At 42.8% G+C, this 17,878-nt stretch overlaps 1 protein-coding gene across 2 annotated transcripts in view; it reads right to left on the bottom strand.

The window, feature by feature from the left end:
- Positions 1 to 17,878, bottom strand: part of UBR4 (ubiquitin protein ligase E3 component n-recognin 4) — a 79,581-nt gene that overhangs the window by 16,940 nt on the left and 44,763 nt on the right. For both annotated transcript variants that reach the window (XM_086764730.1, XM_086764731.1), the window contains 26 exons: positions 17,572 to 17,781; positions 16,681 to 16,830; positions 15,739 to 15,966; positions 15,548 to 15,626; positions 14,849 to 15,088; positions 14,018 to 14,186; positions 13,280 to 13,424; positions 12,509 to 12,594; positions 11,910 to 11,997; positions 11,584 to 11,777; positions 10,296 to 10,535; positions 9,026 to 9,164; positions 8,399 to 8,524; positions 8,103 to 8,231; positions 7,311 to 7,654; positions 6,973 to 7,063; positions 6,517 to 6,601; positions 5,986 to 6,113; positions 5,122 to 5,251; positions 4,482 to 4,639; positions 3,866 to 3,975; positions 3,186 to 3,327; positions 2,330 to 2,411; positions 1,189 to 1,362; positions 621 to 742; positions 3 to 200 (listed from right to left, as the gene is read on the bottom strand). In XM_086764730.1, the coding sequence (XP_086620856.1) occupies positions 3 to 200; positions 621 to 742; positions 1,189 to 1,362; positions 2,330 to 2,411; positions 3,186 to 3,327; positions 3,866 to 3,975; positions 4,482 to 4,639; positions 5,122 to 5,251; positions 5,986 to 6,113; positions 6,517 to 6,601; positions 6,973 to 7,063; positions 7,311 to 7,654; positions 8,103 to 8,231; positions 8,399 to 8,524; positions 9,026 to 9,164; positions 10,296 to 10,535; positions 11,584 to 11,777; positions 11,910 to 11,997; positions 12,509 to 12,594; positions 13,280 to 13,424; positions 14,018 to 14,186; positions 14,849 to 15,088; positions 15,548 to 15,626; positions 15,739 to 15,966; positions 16,681 to 16,830; positions 17,572 to 17,781 (3,987 nt within the window). The remainder of the gene's footprint in view (positions 1 to 2; positions 201 to 620; positions 743 to 1,188; positions 1,363 to 2,329; positions 2,412 to 3,185; positions 3,328 to 3,865; positions 3,976 to 4,481; positions 4,640 to 5,121; positions 5,252 to 5,985; positions 6,114 to 6,516; positions 6,602 to 6,972; positions 7,064 to 7,310; positions 7,655 to 8,102; positions 8,232 to 8,398; positions 8,525 to 9,025; positions 9,165 to 10,295; positions 10,536 to 11,583; positions 11,778 to 11,909; positions 11,998 to 12,508; positions 12,595 to 13,279; positions 13,425 to 14,017; positions 14,187 to 14,848; positions 15,089 to 15,547; positions 15,627 to 15,738; positions 15,967 to 16,680; positions 16,831 to 17,571; positions 17,782 to 17,878) is intronic.

The raw sequence follows: 17,878 nt of genomic DNA, 5'->3' as shown, positions 1-17,878 counted from the left end.
ACCTCCATTCCACTATCATCCTCCAGCAGAGCTACCAGGTCACAGTCCTGACAGATTTTGTTCTTGATGTCCCTCATGAGCGGTCCAATGCCAGGCTCATTACTGCTGTAGGGATTTCCTGGCATTCTGCCCTGTAAGAAGTCTTCCTGCTGGGGATCTTTCTCCAGAGTTACAAAGAACTCGGTCACTTCATTCTCTTCCTAAAGAACAGCAGCAGAGACAGAGTGAATAGGCTTTCCCTTAACCACACTCCCATCATTGCATTTTTATGGTAGCAAGTGACAGGATGTCCCTAAACCTTCAGTCCTTTCGTCACTGGTGCATTTTGCCATACATTGCCACACATGAGGCATTTAGAGGATGCCTAGTACCACTTAGTAAGCAAATTCCTCAGCATGAAACAATACTACCAGGTCTGTAGTATTTTTTGCACACAGCATACCACAGCAGAGAACCTGAATATTAAAACCCCAAATGGGATACCATATTAATACAGTTCTACATTGGCTAATATTAAATCATTATTGCAGACACTATTCATTTTTTTTTGCCAAAATGCAAGCAACTGTATCTGTTTAAGAGGTCTTAGTTTGTAAGGAATGCTACGGCTCTATACTTACTGGATAGATAATACTGCATAGTCTCTCGAAGATGAATACTGGAGTCCTGTAGTCATCAAGGCTGTAACGTTTTGCAGTCTCTATACAAACTGCCATAAATGCTTTGGTTTCAGATTCTGTGCCTGCCAAGAAACAGAAGTATTAAAAAAAGACACAGACGTTAGTTTTACAGGTTCCATTTTAACTCAGCATACACAATAAATCTTTCTGCAATAAGCACCATACTTCAGTGCCCTCTTCTTTTGCACATCCACTACTTAAGAGATGAAAGGCTATTTATTGGTATGTTTACTAGGAAAATCTTTTGCATGCTTGGGCTGCAGTAAAATAACCTCATAAAAAGGACATGGTTTGAATTCCTAGAAAATAAGGGACGACTCCAGGAATCATATTTACCTTTTCTTTGCCAACAGGAAATACTGGAAGGTCCAAGCCACAGAATAACCTTCACTACAGTAGTCTTTCAGAAAAAAAGTTCTTTATGTGGCTGTAACAATCTGCTGTAACAATCTGCTTTTTCATCTTGGTTGACCCAAACTATGGATTTACAGAACCGAGGTGGTTTTACCTGTTGTCATATCCTCTAGCATCTCCAGCAGCATGTCCTGGGTTTCATCAATCAGCTTTGTTCTCTGTACCACTAACTTCCTCAAACACAGGTAACCGTTCAGGACTGTACCCACCAGGCGGCTTTTGAAGTGCCGTTTGATGGACTCCACCTCCACGAAGGAAGAGAGAAGACCTATAAAGCAGTGAGATATTCACCAAGTGGGAGAGAGAGTTTGATTTGTTAGCTCTAAATTTCATGCAGCCAGCAAACAGGGCAAAATATTGTAAAAGCAGCACAATGAAATGGCTTGTTAGAACTCCTATTGTCAGGCTGTGGTTTAAAGCTCATTTCTATGAACTGAATGGAGGCAAAACTCTGGCCTGCGAGAGCTGCCTTGTAAATTATTCCATACAGGACCATGGCGAGGGAATGACGAAAGGGAGCTTTCTAAGCGCTTGATACAAAATTCTGCACTTTTTAGTATTTGTCTGTCACAAGACATTTCAAAGCAGATGACTGCTCCCCTTCTAATACTCAAGCTAGCTCTGCTCTGGTAAGTGACAGCAAGTGTGGTACGTGACTTAGCGGTCGCATTCTCAGATTGTTCATTCCTATAATAAAAAAATCAGTGAGCACTTGGATTCTTTCCCATGATACATTTATCAACATGTTGCTTCCTTCAAGAAGCCAGGCTTTATTAATTCACTCATTACTTTCTGAAGAACATGGAAGAAAATATGAAAAAGAATGACCTAGTTAATGATATACTTCCATTTTCAACAAGTTTTTGAAAAAGGTATACCCTAGAAAATTCCAAAAAATAAAAGCTACCATAGAATTAGTAGGTAGGAAACAACAGGTAGGAATAAATCAGCAAATGGCCTTGGGAATTATACTGTACAATAAATGTAATTAAGAAATGAAGGAGAAAAGTTATATGACAATGTTTGTTTATGACACATTACTACAGTTCAAGTAACTAAAAACTCTGACCACAAAAAACTATGAAGAAATCTATTTAGGGATTAAGTGTTAAACTGATGGCAAAAATCCAGTGCTGATAATTGCAAAATACTGAATCATGTCTCTGAAATTCTGCTTCGTGCTGTTACAGGACAAATCACCCCATCTCTTGACTTGTGTTGACACCACCAAATACCTGTGAGACTCTTCAAGGCATATCCCTGCTGCAGATCAGTGCTGAGTGTTGCTTCTTCCAAGGCAAGTAAACGAGCTATTTCCTGAAAATAATTAACAAGCCCATTAGGATAAGAAACTGCAACGCCAATAATGACTATCTGGTGAGTGTCTAACATGAAGTGCAAAGGAACACAGCAAAGAAATAGAGCCAGACATGGAGAAAAGGGAACTGCAACGCGGCAGCAGGGATGGAAGTGGGAGAGGAGAGAAAAAAACATCCCAAACATCCTCCTCATTTCCTCCCTATACCCACCTGTTACCACTGCTTTGCTCTAGTGACCCTCCGGGATGGACTCAAGGCCACCATTAATCCACAGAGTGCCGTCTGCCTCTTTGGAGTGCACAAGGGATCACCACAGCAAACTCCTAACACTCTAAAAACTGCAAATTAAATGTGGTGCTTCTCCAACAGGCTGTAATTCACACTCAAGGAATGGTAACACACCTAATCCTCCCTTGTCATTAAGGGCTTTCGGAGCCCAGTCTGGCAGCTATGACAGCTTCCAACTTGGAGCTGGTACCAAAGTCAGTGTAGCAATATTTATACCCCCTAGCATAGCTGCCCCTCGAGCAGTTAATGACTGTGTACCAGCCAGTTTGTGCTGAGGAATGCTACAGCTGGGGCTAAAACTGCTGCAGCTCTTTCTGTTCAGAGATGACAGTGCAGAAGTGTGAACTTCCTAAACCTGGCAAGTGTCAGCAACAGGGCACTGAATGAAGAGATGGAAGATTTCAAAGCAAAAAAGCCAAACTGACAGGTCAGGGACAAGCTTTCTGTTGCTACCTAGCTCCTCTAATCTTCTACAAATCCATACCTTAGTGATGAGGCTGCCAACATACGGCAGAACCCCCCGGGCTGCCAGGTAGACCTTCCAGTGGGCCGGTTTGATGAGTTTCTGATACAGTGCCAGGTACTCGGCGGCACACTCGCCAGCAATGCTCAGCTCATCCAGGTAGCTAGTAAAGAGAAACACAAGCTGACAACCACTGCACAAGTAACAAGAGGTATTCACAGCTTAAGGACACCATTGAAAGAAAGAAAAAGCCTCCAGAAATTTGTCCTCCCTGTTGTCTTCCTAGCTAACAGGTGGTATTTTGTCCCAAAAGGAGTTCCCCAACTGTGCTACTAGCATCAAGTGGGGTAACCATTCTATGATTCTATTATTTTGCTGTCTAAGAGGCAAGGGAAACGTTGTCTACACAGCTGAACACCATCTGCTTACCTATGGAAAAAGCATAGAACTGCAATAGCTTCTTGCCAGGCAGGAAATTAAAAAAAAAAAAAAAAAAAAAAAAGGTCTCCCGAAATCTATACCATCTCAGCTAAAATCTGTACCATCCCAGCTAACTACGTTTTAGAATCCAGCCAAAAAGGACCTGTGAACTGGAGGTATACAAGGGAGAGGTGTGAGAAAAGTTGGAAGAAGGGAGAGATTCTCATGGGAATCAAAGAAAAACAATTCTGGAAGTGCCAAGTGTGGCAACACGGAAATACCTTGTTAGGAGATCAAGGACCTGCTGTTTGCGGCTAGGGATGGTAGCCAGGGCTTCCACAATAGTGCACGCAGCCTGCCTTGCAGCTTGAGTGGCAGGAGTAAACAGCACCTAAGGCAAGAGCATTAAAAGACAGTATCATTTGGTGTGCACAGACTAAGTAGTGATATGTTATAAAAAGGCACAGCACACATTAGGACAAATGGCAGCACCCTCTTATTCTTGCAAAGACTCGATACTGTGAGAACGCCTACTTGGCTCGCCATCAAAATGTTTAAACAATGTGCTGCGTAGGCGACATAATTCTTCCACATACTTTTGCCAAGGACCTACGAAAATTCACTAGTCAAAATGCAGCTAAGTAGACAGGTAGGAGACCCGTGGCAACTAAAAGTTCAGAGTTTAAGAACACACAGACTACTGGATAAACATTTAGATGTAGTATTTGAAGGAAATAAAGCTGCAAACTTGACTTGGAATTAGATGCAGTCAGTTAGTCTGCCCAAATATCACTGCTCATATTGTCTGCAAAGAGCATAAAATGCTGCAAACTACCAATAATCTCTGATGGCTGACTTTGCCCAGTGCATTCCACTGGAGTTTTCACGCACGTTTACCTGTCGCAGCCAATTGTTGTGTCCCAGCTTGAGATCCAGAGGGCAAGTTCTCTTCCCACGACGACTCATGAACTGTTTCCATTTCCAGACATATTTTTCTGACAAGTAGAGCTGGTGAAGCTCAGCTTTGCTGGGAGATTTCCCATTGGCATCTACACCTGCAATATTGAACACAGCTCAGGAGAACTGTCAGCAGCTATTAACTGCAAACTGCCACTGTATTTTTTTCCTTCATACTGGAACCCTCCAAGTTCCAGCTGAGAAGCCGAGTAGCTTATTTCTTTCTGCTGCCATTTTCACTTCTGCGTGGAGCAATGTTTACTTCCAAGCCAGATGCAAATCCCATAGCCTCTAAGGGAATTCAATCAGTTTTTCATTCGGCTGATAGCATTTTAAATAGACAAGTAGTTTCATTTTTTACATTCCCCTGATTATCTTCAGGCCCAGTGCATTGTCTGCTCATGGTCTGAGCAACACAGCCTAGAAAAATCACTACTGCAATCTCTAAGGACTACACAGCTAAGTGAGATGTTATCAGATATAACGGGACAGAAGCCAATACAACTCTACAGAAGTACATTCCTTATTAAACCTGGAGGTTCCTTCACAGAATTGCACAAAGTTAAAAGCACAGGACTACCTCTGGCAGGGAGGCACTTTTTCCAAGCTTCATATGATGCTTTGGGGTCCCTCTTGAGCCACAGCTGAGCTTGTGCATGGATTTCATTGCTGTAAGGCTTCACAGTGGTGAGAGCATCCACAGGCACATCCTAATAAACAAAAAAAAGCTCTATGATTCTTCAGAAAGCCACAGCCTCTTCCCTTAAGAGTAACTCCTGTAGGTGAATTACTGGCTGTGCCTGCTCCATGAACAGGTAAATGTAGCTTTGGGACAACACAGGGTATACTGTTTCTGTAACGATGAACTAAGAGAGATGCTTCATTCCAGTTACTACTGAAATATTAGTAAATTCATCTTTGACATCCATCTATGGTTATCAGATAGCTAGATGAAAGCAGAAACATACTTTTTCCCTCACAAATGTTATCCTAAGATACAATCAAGGAGCAGCGAATCAATATCATTTTTATCAGAATTGTAGCTCTGTATTTAAAAATCTAAGTGAAAGGCAATTGATTCTACCATGTTTAGGTGCTTGATTCTACAAAGCTCTTGAAAGCAACAAAAGCCTGACCAAAATAACCAAGCTGTAGCTTTGAAGCATCTCTTTCCCCATGCATTAAATCTGAGGGGAAAAAAAAAAAGCCCTATTTTAAATAATAGTGGTCAAAGCCACCAAAGAACAGTAAAAAACGGAAAGCAGTTATCTGTAATTTGCAGTCTGCAAAGACAAGAGTCACAAGACTTGTGCTTCCCCAGTAACCATGAACAGGAAAAGCAAGCCCTGGCTTCCTCACAAAGTTATTCATCACTGAGATCAGCAGTGTACCAGACTTTAATCAGCACATTTTCAGATGCTTTGCTCAGCATCTAAGGCAGTACCTTGTTTTTCTTGCTGGTAGGAGCAGGTGGCTTGATCAGCTTTTGAAGAATGCGCAGGCACATAAGGGTGATGTTTTCAACAACCACTGGAGTCTTAATGTTCACTGCCATCAGAAAGAGGCTAAGAGCTGAAAGACAGACATACATGTTCATGCCACTGGAAAATCTGCAGATAGTACAGCTCCACAGCTCTATACAGCACATTAGAAGTGTTTAGAGTGAGGTAAGATCTCATATCCTCAAGCAAAACTATCACATTTTCATGCAGCCATGGATGGGAAACAATTATTTTTTATTACAGCAAGAGAGTCATGTCATCCTTCCCTTTAAGCCTCCATCTTTCTATTTCTCAGCACTCCTGCTTCAAGAAACATGCTACTGGAAGACAAAGCTATCTGGTGCTAACTCCACTTTTAACCCTCATCACAAACTGAGTCAGCGCCAGTTCCCTTCCTTAAATTCTTACTATAGTGCACGGATCTAGGCACAGCATTTTAAGATAAAGATTTCAGATTAGTTGTCTGAACTCACCACAGCGTAGTCGGAGCTCCCAGCAGCTGTCCTCCTTCGAGATGGAATCTGTCAGCAGCAACATTTCATACTGGAGGCTGCTAGCCTGTAACACAGACACTTGTTCAAAGGCTTAAGAAGTCTTGGTGATGCAGCAGTCTTTCTTGCCTTCTGATATTTAAAAAACACAGGTTCAAAACACATCGATCTAAGTAAGTTGAATCCCATGCCCATTTGGGATGACTGGCAATCTGTTTGAGAGCTGCAAGTAACAGCCAAGACAGGCAGAACTGCCTGAGGAAACTCAATCACATAATTTTGTGCTTTACTCTGACATTTATCTTACTTCCTATCAAGACATAAACATCTTCTGTATTACAAACAGACCACGATAAGAGAGAAAATGCAATGATTAGAATACAGCAGCAGTCGCAGAGGGACAGAAAAAAGAAACGGGAAAACAGTGGAGTCTCTCACCAAGTCTGGATTTGCCCAGTGTCCCTTCAGAGCTGCAGAAACCTTCCCAATGATTAAGTCATTCATTTGTTGTGTGGCCTCTGGATTGTCCCTAATTCCAGAAGAAAAAAACAAAAAAACAAAACAAAAAACACTTATGCTACGCTCATACTAAATACAAAATCTCCTGTGATTTCAGCTTAGTTGATAAAAAATGTACAAGCAGTTACAGTTGACAGTTTGCTGATGTAAGATAGCGCCCCGATAAAGCTGCTACTCCTGATCATGCATTTGCAAACACAGAGCTTTCCAGAGTTCACTGGAAGTCAGAGGGCTGCAAACACCGACTCAGATCTAACCTGGTGAGAAGGCACATGAGCTGCCGGACCTCCTCCCGCATCGTGGCTGCACCCCGGCGCAAGTTGTATTCAAAGAGCTCTCGGATGAGGCCCTGGGACACAAGGATGTGCCTGATGGCAGAGTTGGTCGCCAAAGCCCGGAGCAACGTTATGCAGTGTTCAGTGACGGCTGAGGCACAGCCATAGCATTTAGTCGATGATGTGTGGCCACAGCCCAGAACAGACAAGGCACGATACTGGCTGGCAGTAAATGTGGGTTGGACAGTGGTTCGCGAGGACTTCGTTGCTGCCTCCCTCTGTTGGAGATCATATTCCAGGAGTTCCTTTCGAGAGGCAAACACTTTCTGGAACGCAGAAAAGGAGAAACTAAAGTTGTGGAATTGTGAGGCAGTACATAACTGATAATCCTATTCACAGGTTATTTTCACTTTATTTTGTGGAGAAACATTTCAGTCAAGTATCTCAAAACATGAAATCCTTCATATCAATGGCAGACTTGGGAAATCCATTATAAATATCAGCCTAACGCCCAGTTATCTGCCCTGTTTAAAGGCCTGTTGTCTACATGACATGCAATGTAATAATGGAAATGTGAAAAATCCATACTATTAATGGTAACCATAGCTTTCAGAAATTATTGTTTTGTTATTTCCCTGAAACCAGCTGATCACCTGTTGTTAATGATATTATTAAGCATAGAATGACAATATTTTACTTTCTATTTCTGATATGCACTGTATCTAGTGAGAGAAGAAAACATACAACCCAAATTCAAATCAAAGCACACAATACCTGGATGATTTTGGAAAGTTCATCAAAAGAGTTCTTGCAGTCACCGCAATACTCCTGGGCTAACTGCAGTATGTATCTATTCACACTAGCTGAGGTAGAACTTATCCCTCCACTGCTACCAGATTCATCCTGGAACAGCGGGGAAAACAAAAACAAATCACACGTGGAGGCTATACATAAAAATAACTACTGCAGAACAGCATCTGAGGCAAGGACCTCTGGTTGTTTTTGGCAGTACAAAGGTCAGTGCCTCATCTGCCTAGGGTTCTGTGCAAGATTAAGCTGTCCCTCGTTACCTGTGGCTTCTCAGGAGCTGCCTCGTTCACTTTACACAGAAGGTTTTCCAGTTGCGGTCGGTGTCCCATTAGCTGGTGATACACTCTGTCAGCCTTGTCCAGGAGAGTGTTGATATTTGTTACTGCCTAAGAATAAAAAAAAAGGAAAGGAAACTTATTTTATGTTCAGATGCAATTTTTAAGTCTACAGAACTACAACCACCATCCTCCAAGTCTTTTGTCTCTAACAAATAAACAGTGATCCTGCACCCTGCTTCTGCCATGAGTACCACTCCACACTTATCCTTAGGGACAGGCCACATACTGCAATGGGTTCACTCATGAGCAGGGCTCCTCAGATGGGATGGTAACACAAATACTACAACCCAAATTCACCCCCTTGTACAGCAAAGTAGAAATGCAGTGCTAGATAGCTAGCTGAAAGTAAAGCACTGAATTATGTCTTCTGAAAAATTACTTATTTAGTGGAGCAAGATGGTAAATAAGGAATGCATTAGTCAGTGAGAAGCCTTGAAGGAACACTGCTTTTCATGTTATTCCTAAGAGGGATGCACCTCTGATGTCCCTACACTGTTGACCTGGCCCAGAGACACAGCATTTCATTAATGAACCTGCTATTACTCTCACCTTCTTTCGATCCTCTTCGTTCTCGATGGGATCCACTGCACAGCAAGGCTTGGCGTACAACATGAAGTCAAAGCGGGCATATTTACAGAACCCACAGGCATTGCAAAGGAAGGGATCCTTCTCATCATAGTTAATGGATCTGAAAGGCAAGCCAGAAAGGTCAAAGAACACAGCTAAGCTTTATCAAGGTAACTGAGGCAATGAACTAAGCTGTGAGTGGATTCAGCAGGTAAAAGAGAAGGATGGCCCTTAAAACGTCTAAGCTACCAAACTGCCCTGGGGAAGCCAGAACTGAGATACATGAGGTACAAGAGAATCAAAACCTACACATCAGGCAACAAAAAAAAGTCCTTACAGAAGCAGTGCCACATTCTGGCTGGAAAAAGCAGAAACAAACGTGAATTTGTTCCCAAGGATTCTTCTTTAACTACAGGAATTCCCAGTAGAATGTCAGACTAGGGTACTGTGCCCTTTACAAGAACACAGATTAAAAGAAACCGTTTTGTTTTGTAAGGTCTAGACTTTCAATAGCTTCCACTCTACCCAGTTGCTGTGGAACTAGCTACAGCATACTTATTATCCTGTTGCAGGCTAGAGTAGCATGACACAAACTGATTTATAGCTCTCATAATTCAAGTGATATGGAAACCTTTCTTTCTATAGATTAGCTGATTACTGGTATATTGAATCTGCTAAACATCTGGAATCCCATGAGGATTAGTGAAGAACATGGGACAACAATAAGGGGAGAAGAGATATCCGATAAGGAGACAAAACTCACCAAAGAGAAGGATTTATAATGCTGTAGTGAAAGCTTGAATAGTGCACAGTAAATTACGCCCTGAGCCCTGCTCTGAATGAGGAGAGTACAACAAAAGCTGTGAATAGACAAGAGAGAACTGGCCATCCTGCACACTAAGTCAAGGATCCCGTGGGGGAACACCCCCGCCATCGTATAACTGAACCCTTGAACAGGCCAAAAATAACCTCCTCCTGGGAATTTTCTTTCTTTAACTTCTGAGGGCTCAATGTGAAACTTCTGCGTTCATTCAGTATTGTCGTATCAGGTTTCCTTTGTTAGCCTGCATTAACATTAAATCCCTGTAAGCCTGTTTTATACTTCTTGACTAATTTGATTGTGCTGTTGTATTAACCAGAATCATGTATTTAAATAGCAGGGTATTTTGTTGAACATCCAACGCGGGCAACAGCACAAGGGCTCTGTAAACCCCCGGCGCTGGCTCTGTGGGGAGGAAGGAGGATGACGTACCTGCACTTGTGGCACTGGTACACGTTTTCGCCGCAGTTCCCACACACCCCCGGGTTCGCTGGGACGGACGCGCTACAGCGGGGGCACTGCAGGGTCTCCGTGGAAGCCTGGTAATTCTCGTAGAAATCCGCAAATTCAATCATCAGGTTGGAAGCCACAATGGGCAGCGGCAAATCAATCTTCACCTCTGTCTGGCCTGGGGTCAGCTGGACTTTTTTAGCTTTGTGCCAACGAGCCGGCCTGGGAAAAGGAAAGAAAGCGGCGTCGTTTTTCAGTGGGGAAGTACCCTCCCTGCCCACGCACAAAGAGAAGCCAAATGCAATCGTCTCAGCTCCAAATCTACTTTAAATGGGATGAATGGAGAGCAGTTCTAGGATTCGTTTCCTTAGCTTCTGTATTGACATGATATGTAGCCAGAAATACATTTTAAGCTTTTATCCTCTTCATAGAGAGAGACTGTTTAGGATTAAAGAGCTGTTGATGCCTCATGGAAAAACTTTAATTCTACAGACATTTTCTAGGGATTTTCACCTCCGTTTTTTTATTAGTAAGGACATTTGCATGAAAACAGGATATTTATTTCTGAAGATCTCATCTGCTCCCACTGCTTATTCTCAACCTGAAGTCAGAATCCTCTCTTTGTGACATCATAATCCCCTCCATAGCAGCCACTTGTGATGTCACAGAGGATTAAGACTTCAAATAAGCAATAAGCGGCAGGCACAGATTAATCCCTAAGCCAAAGAGATCTGATTCTGGTGAGAACATCTCAAGAAGTAAGAAGGGAAAGCATATAAGCAGAACTGGCTCGAGACTGAGCAATGTACTGAAAACTAGCCATTTTTCGTGGGTAAAGCAGCAGCCGAGAGCTAGGCTATCCAACTTCTAATTTTAATTCCACTATATGGCTTCAAACAAGTAACGTGAGAACTTTCTGCATTTCTAGACATGCTGAAATGTCCAAATCCCTTTCCCAGTCAAACTCTTCAGGAGGTGCTCTTGGTATTAATATTTGTTTTCACAGAATTAAGTTAGGTGCTTAAAACCGAGCCTGTACAAAGTTTGTGTGTAGAAATTTTACAGGGATACTTTAACCTCTAGGTGAAATCTGGACCTTTTCTTCACCAATTTATTGCAGGAGATTCAGAACAATCCCACCCAATGTGGGCTGACAGTGATGAGTAATAGTCTAAGAAGGAACAGTAGCTAAAACAAGCAGCTAGGCACCTCAACAGAAATGGTAATGTCAAATTCAGAGACTTGCACACAAAAATATGGATGAACGTACTTGTTTTTCAGCTCCACTATGGCTTGCACTGTCCTGTTGTTGTAATAGAGATTGATGGTTCGGACCATTTTGGTTCGTTTCAGGTCTCCTATCTTCACCGTCACTTTGCTGATGGTGTGGCTGCCAATCAGTTTCACCACCTGCTGGGTGGTAGTATACCGCGTGTCCACTTTAATGGAGGAAAGCTTGATGTACTGAGAAGGCAAAAACAAGGACACACTGTCCGTATGATTACATCCCAAACAAATCAGAAACACAGCGAATCACACTGCTGTAAATCTCGGATCCCTGTAATAGGGAAGGGTTTAAGAACAGCAGCTACTTACACAGAAGGGCACCTCCGGATTGTTGCAGACAAGGCAAGGATCGCTCTCCAGGTAATAGCCATCAAATTCCACCAGCCCAGACAGAGTGCTGGAACGAGGGGAAGAACATTGACACACGTAATTTGGCATTCACTGTGTTTTAAACACAAGGCATTCAATCAGAATATTTTCAGTTTACCTGTAGTCCTCAAGTCCCAGATTTAGTAACAGAAGCATTACAATGTACAGCACACTGAAAATTACTGTTTTCCACTAGGCAGCACTTTAGCATAATTATTAACTGCCAAGGTACGACTAAGAACACAACACTTAACTCTGCAAGCCTATGTTCTCCAATTGTTCCTAATATTTTTTAACATGTACCAAAAATGAAAGCAAAAAAGCTAAACCCACACTGCTGATAGCGCATGGAACGTCACATTTTTCAGATGGTAAAAAGGAATCTGCTATTCTCCCAAGGCCAGCTGCAGCCAGCACACAATCTCAGTAGGGGTCCTTCCTCCACCATAATTTTATTAGAAGAATTGTGTATCGCCCTGTGGATCGCAGCTTGTCTGCTGAGAAGCTTTTTAGTAAAATGGATCAAAGTCAGAACTCACTTGTAAATGTTGGAGTTCGGGTGGTTGGTAAGAATGTGGTTTTGAGTCCGGAGGATCTCCACGGCCTTTTGGGAGTATTCCTTCAACTGAAATACAATTAGGACAATATTGCCTTCTCAACATTTTTTTTTATTGCTACAAAGACACAAAGATATCTCATCTTGCGGTGTTCCAGGTCCCCCAGAAGATGCACACACTATACCCACATGAATTTATGCGGTTAAATCACTACCCAGAAATGTAATGGATTCTAAAATTAGACCTCTACCACAATAACAATGCTATTTGTCAGCCAATCACTGCAAATGCCTGCCAAGATTCGTAAGGCACTCCCAGGTCTTTAAACATTCACATGCAAGTATCAATGTGCCTGAACTATTTGTTCTCAAGCCCACTGGTCCCCTAAGAAATACTACCACTTCCTTTGTTCACAAGTTGTGGTTACAAAAGATTTCTAGGAGCTGAAATATCAAAAATCTAAAAGTTAGAGCTAGCAGATAAATTTATTTTCCCAAAGTCTTCCTCTAGGAAAGAGGTTTTCTTCTAAAGAAAAAAAACCCCAAACCTCAAATGAATTAAAAAAAAAAAAGAAAAATCCACACTCCCCAATTTTTTAAGGACCCTGCCTTTTTGAACATTCCAGTTTTAGGAACAAAAACTTTCTTCTGACAGAAAATCCATTCCAGCTGTATTATAAACGAGCACTAATAAAATTCAGAGGAAGCAGCAGGACAGGGGATGCTGCACCTCCTTTTCAGAATCACATTGTACCTTTTTCTCAGTCTGCTGTGTTTTCAGAGAGAAGTATCCCAGGAGATCTACAAACTGGGCAGCCTTTCTTCCATAGGCTGGAAGCTCTGGCCAGATCGACCACATGAGATCCAGAAGTAATTCCTGCTGAGACTTGTTAGAGTTCCTGTTGAATCAATTACATATCAATTAGGCTTGTAACGATAGTCATACGAACTGCATGACACACAATCTCATTCAAAAGGCAAATACATGCTACAGTTTGCCAAACTTGGAAACTATACATCAAAGTTCAGCGTTAAATATCATAGCTTCTTGCTACCAGCTGCTTTCTAGCACTCTCTGAAAAGAAAGCAGCTGTCTTGCAACAACTGAAGAGTCCTGAAGGAGTTCAGCACCCTGAAGTGTGTCTTTCCCTACACAGCTCCCACCTTTTTAACTGTACGAGTCTGCATCTGCCTCAGAAATTCATTCTCCCACAAGTACAACTCCCGTAGATGCCAGGAGCCAGACTGTGCAGACAGAAATAAAATGCCCCTTGCAGATGATAACTCCAGTTGATTAGTAACAAATAAGTCACCTCCAGACCCAGTAACTGCAAAATAGTGTGAGGAACTCAAGGGGATGCAATCATCTGCAAGCCTCAGCATCCTTCAGGACAGAGGCTCAAGCGTTAACTCTTCCACAAGGACAGAGCTCTTCACAGCTGAGCTGAGAGTGACTAACAAGAGTCAGGTCAGAGGCTCCCTCCCAGCTCACCTGTAGATGTGGAGTGCGAGGCAGTGGGCCTGCCATCTCACGGAGGACGAGTTGGACTCCAGCAAGAAGCAACGCAGGAACTGAATGAGGGTCTCCTTATCAGCAAACTTGTTCAGCTGGTTCACCAGAGCTGTGCAGAGCTGATCTTCCTGACTGCCTGAACTCTCGCCTAGGGGACACCAGGTAGCAGAAGAAAGACAGATTTAAGAAAGTAGATGAACGGAGTACCTCACAGGCAGGCTAGCCTCCTATTTTGCAGATCATAGAGCGAGGATAATGGGGACAAATTACTGTGTTTCAGGCAACAAGTAAGTTTAATGTTCCTTTATCTTTCCAAAAATATAACCTAGTACTCCTGACTGACATAGTAGAAAACTGCTGGAATATTTGCCGATAAGGACGTGAGAAATGTGCTACACATCCTGATAAAAAGGATCAATCACGGGGCAGTGAAAAGACCCAGAATCATCTGACAGAGAAAGCCAAAATGGCTCCTTGAAGAAAAGCCAAGAGATAATTTATGCCCATGACTTTTATAGGAAAGCTTAATTACTTTCCCAGGACTTTGGATATCCATTAAGCAGCAGCCCTGGCTCCAACACAGCTTACAAGTTAGGCAGAGGAAACAAGTCTGAACACAATCACTGAAGAGCAGAGCGAACTGGGTGTGCATCTCCAGTACTTGTTTTAATCCCCATGAGCATTTCAACCACCTACAACCCGGGATAGACAAGTTAGGTGGAAGCTTCTTGGTCACTGGAATAGGCAACTTCCATTGGATAACTTAAAGCCCACTCAAACACCACAGAACAGGGCACAGCTGCAGCTCACCCTCTCGCTCCTTTTCCTTTTCTTCTTTCTTGCTCTTTTTAGTGGAGGATTTGCTCTGGGTTGCTGCTTGTCCAGAGCCTGATGCTGCAGGAGCAGAAGTGGAAGAGGTGCTTGATCCAGAGGATGAAGCCACAGACAGCACTTTACTGCCACACAGAGCACAAGACAGCAGTTGCAGGAGAACTGGCGACACTCCTTCATCTACCAGGAAGCTGACTTGAAGGAGGAAATAGAGAACCGCTGGAGATAGAAGGAAAAAAAAAAATCTTTGAAGTCTGAATTTAAAAAAAAGCAAGCAAAAAAGCCCCAACTCAAAACAAAAAAAAAACCTTTTAAACGTGACAAGGACTAATCCACAAATTCACAGAATCTTCCTGTCCTTACACTACAGAAGCATAACGTTTCGGTACACCAAAGTGTTTCATCCCAAATTACACACTGGAACAATGGCAGTGCAAGAGATCTATTCCTGTCCTGTAAGTTATCCGTTACACCATACTGCATTCTCTAGCTAAGGAAGAGATGCAATCAGAGCACTGTGATAATTAGTACTGGTAATGCTTCAGTCCTACTCAAAACTCTCAGCTGTGTCCCTGCTTTTTCTCTGCTGAGCTTCACCACCTGAGAAGTCTTGATGCAAACCAAGACACATAATGCATCCCCACTGCTCCCTCAAATACTCTCAGAGAAAGAACTCACAGTCGTCTTTAATGCAGAATTTCTGCCAGTTTACTGTTCGCTGTGTGGCGATCTCCGCGCAAGCCTTTAAGTGTTCCATCTGAAAGGCACAACAGGACAGGATTAAACACCAAGTCAGTATTTCTATTACTGTTACCTTACGTGTGTGCAGCCTACTCTTTTTCCTAGTACGGTGACACACTTTTCCTTACCAAGCTGATCAACGTATCGTACTGCAGGGCAGAACCTGAACTTGCTGTGACCACACTGGCACGAAGGAAAATGCCCTGCTCTTCTAGGAGTTTTTTGATTCCACGAACATGAGAGTCCAATGTGTGAAGGTCTCTGAGCTGGCGGTATTTATCCTTTGAGCCACAGATAAAGAGCAGAAGCTTGCGGACTTGGCGGCGCACGAACGGAGTCTGCTGGATCATCAGGTACTAGACAAAGAGAAGTCTACATCAGCACTGGGAACTCACACAATTCATGCCCACAAAAATATGATTTCTTACAAAAAGAAAATATATCGGAGATGCACTAATGACTCCGTCAGCTTTAAGGCACTGTAAAGTCACCCGTAAAAGCAAGTGACAGGCAGAAGAAACACTGCACAACAACACTGCAGCATCCTGAGCTGTGCAATTATGAAACTGCTTCTCAAAACCATTCTTTGTCATCTATGATCTCAGATAAAAAGCTAGTCAAGCCCAATGAAGAAATTCTTCCCCAAACTTGTGCAAATGTCAGATAACTTGTAATCTCAAGTAGGAAGCTATACAACCAAAGGAACTAAAAAGATATTCTCCAAATATCTTCCTGACTTCTTTTTTAAGGACTACGTTAAGAACCAACAGCCAAGCACAATGTTACATTGTACCACCTCAGAGAAAGTCTTCTATATCAGTTTTCTGGCAGCAAACACTGAAGTACAGAGAGCAACAGCAATCTTATTTTTCACGTTTTCCTACAGATTTCTGTTCAACAGGAATAAAACAAAGCTGAGAGTTCACCCTCTTTCAAGGGGGACTAAAAAAAAAAAAAAAAAATCAGAGATGGGTCTGAGATCATTCCTACAAAAGCTCACCTCTCCCATGAAAGGTAACATTACCAGAAATTTTTGTTAAAATCTGCACGTATATCACATTCTCACTTACCTCAGACAAAAAGTAAAACCAGGAGTGATCAAAGATGGGAGGTGGAATGCGGGAGTTTGTGTCTGCAATCTTCTTGATCTGATAGGGCAGCCGCAGTACCATCTCTGTCAGGAGCTGAGTGTAGGCCTCAAAGACATCTGCAGCGTGACCCTGAAAGCAAGAGCAATCAATCGGGCTCTGCCACTGAATGCTCCCGGTGTGGTGTCATGACAAGCTACAGCGTACATTTATTGATTTTCTAAAAACAAAACTCTTCTGCACCTTGCAGCCAGAAGAACAACTCCTTATTGATAAATAAAAATAAGCTGACAAACCTGCAGGAGGACTTTAGATGGCAACTATTAGGAGGCAGTAAGCTAGTAATAGTAATAAGGCATTTTCATATATGAGCTTTCAACTTAGGAGACATTCTTACATTTAACTGGGCTTTTTTCAGGGCACCTGTACATATATCAAAGCCTCCCACTGCCAGCAGCACCTTAGCACAAAGGCACCAGGGTGGCTGAACAAGTTCAGGGTTTAGGGTGGAAATCCCCATCAACTGCTCTGCTTCCTTGCCACAGTAAGTAGCAGCGGTTCAGAAATTCTGCCTGCCAAGCAAAAGGAGTCACACGACGCAGCAGCTTCCCTTCATGAAGATTAACATTTCAACCAGAAACAGTGACAGCAGGTCCTCAGAACTGCCTGGTTTAGGAGTGCATCAATGGACACAGCGAGCTGGGATGCTCTGAGAGAACTCAAAGCAATCCTAGTTGTAACCACATGCTCAAGAATGGATTTTAATTGCACTACTAGGGGAAAACCAGTTCTGCAAAGAGGCTTTTACTTGTTTCTGTGCAGCAGACTTTTAATGCAGGTCATGTAAAGCTAACAGCATAGGGTAGGACTCACCTTCACGTACTGGCGGAGGAAAAAGGGGCTCATGTCAGGTGGAGAAGAAGTAGTGTGAGGTTTCAGGAGCTGGCTGGTGGCTACAGGCTCCTCATCATTCTGCTGGCTTTTCCAGTACTCCAGCAAAGACTTCAGCACGTGCAGACAGTAGTCAACAGCACCAGAACTCAACAACGCAGCAGCAGTGGCACTAGAGATGAGGGAGGAAGACTGAAACAAAGACGAGGTGGATTACTAGAGGACTTGAGAACCACCGTGCTGGAAGAGCAGGGCAAGCTGTGAGAATCAGACAGCAGTTGCTCCTGAC

Source organism: Chlamydotis macqueenii, chromosome 21, assembly GCF_036417535.1.
Source record: "Chlamydotis macqueenii isolate bChlMac1 chromosome 21, bChlMac1.mat, whole genome shotgun sequence".
Classification (NCBI taxonomy): domain Eukaryota; kingdom Metazoa; phylum Chordata; class Aves; order Otidiformes; family Otididae; genus Chlamydotis; species Chlamydotis macqueenii.
The sequence above is the reverse complement of the archived record's forward strand: the minus strand, read 5'-3'. Positions and strand labels throughout refer to the sequence as shown.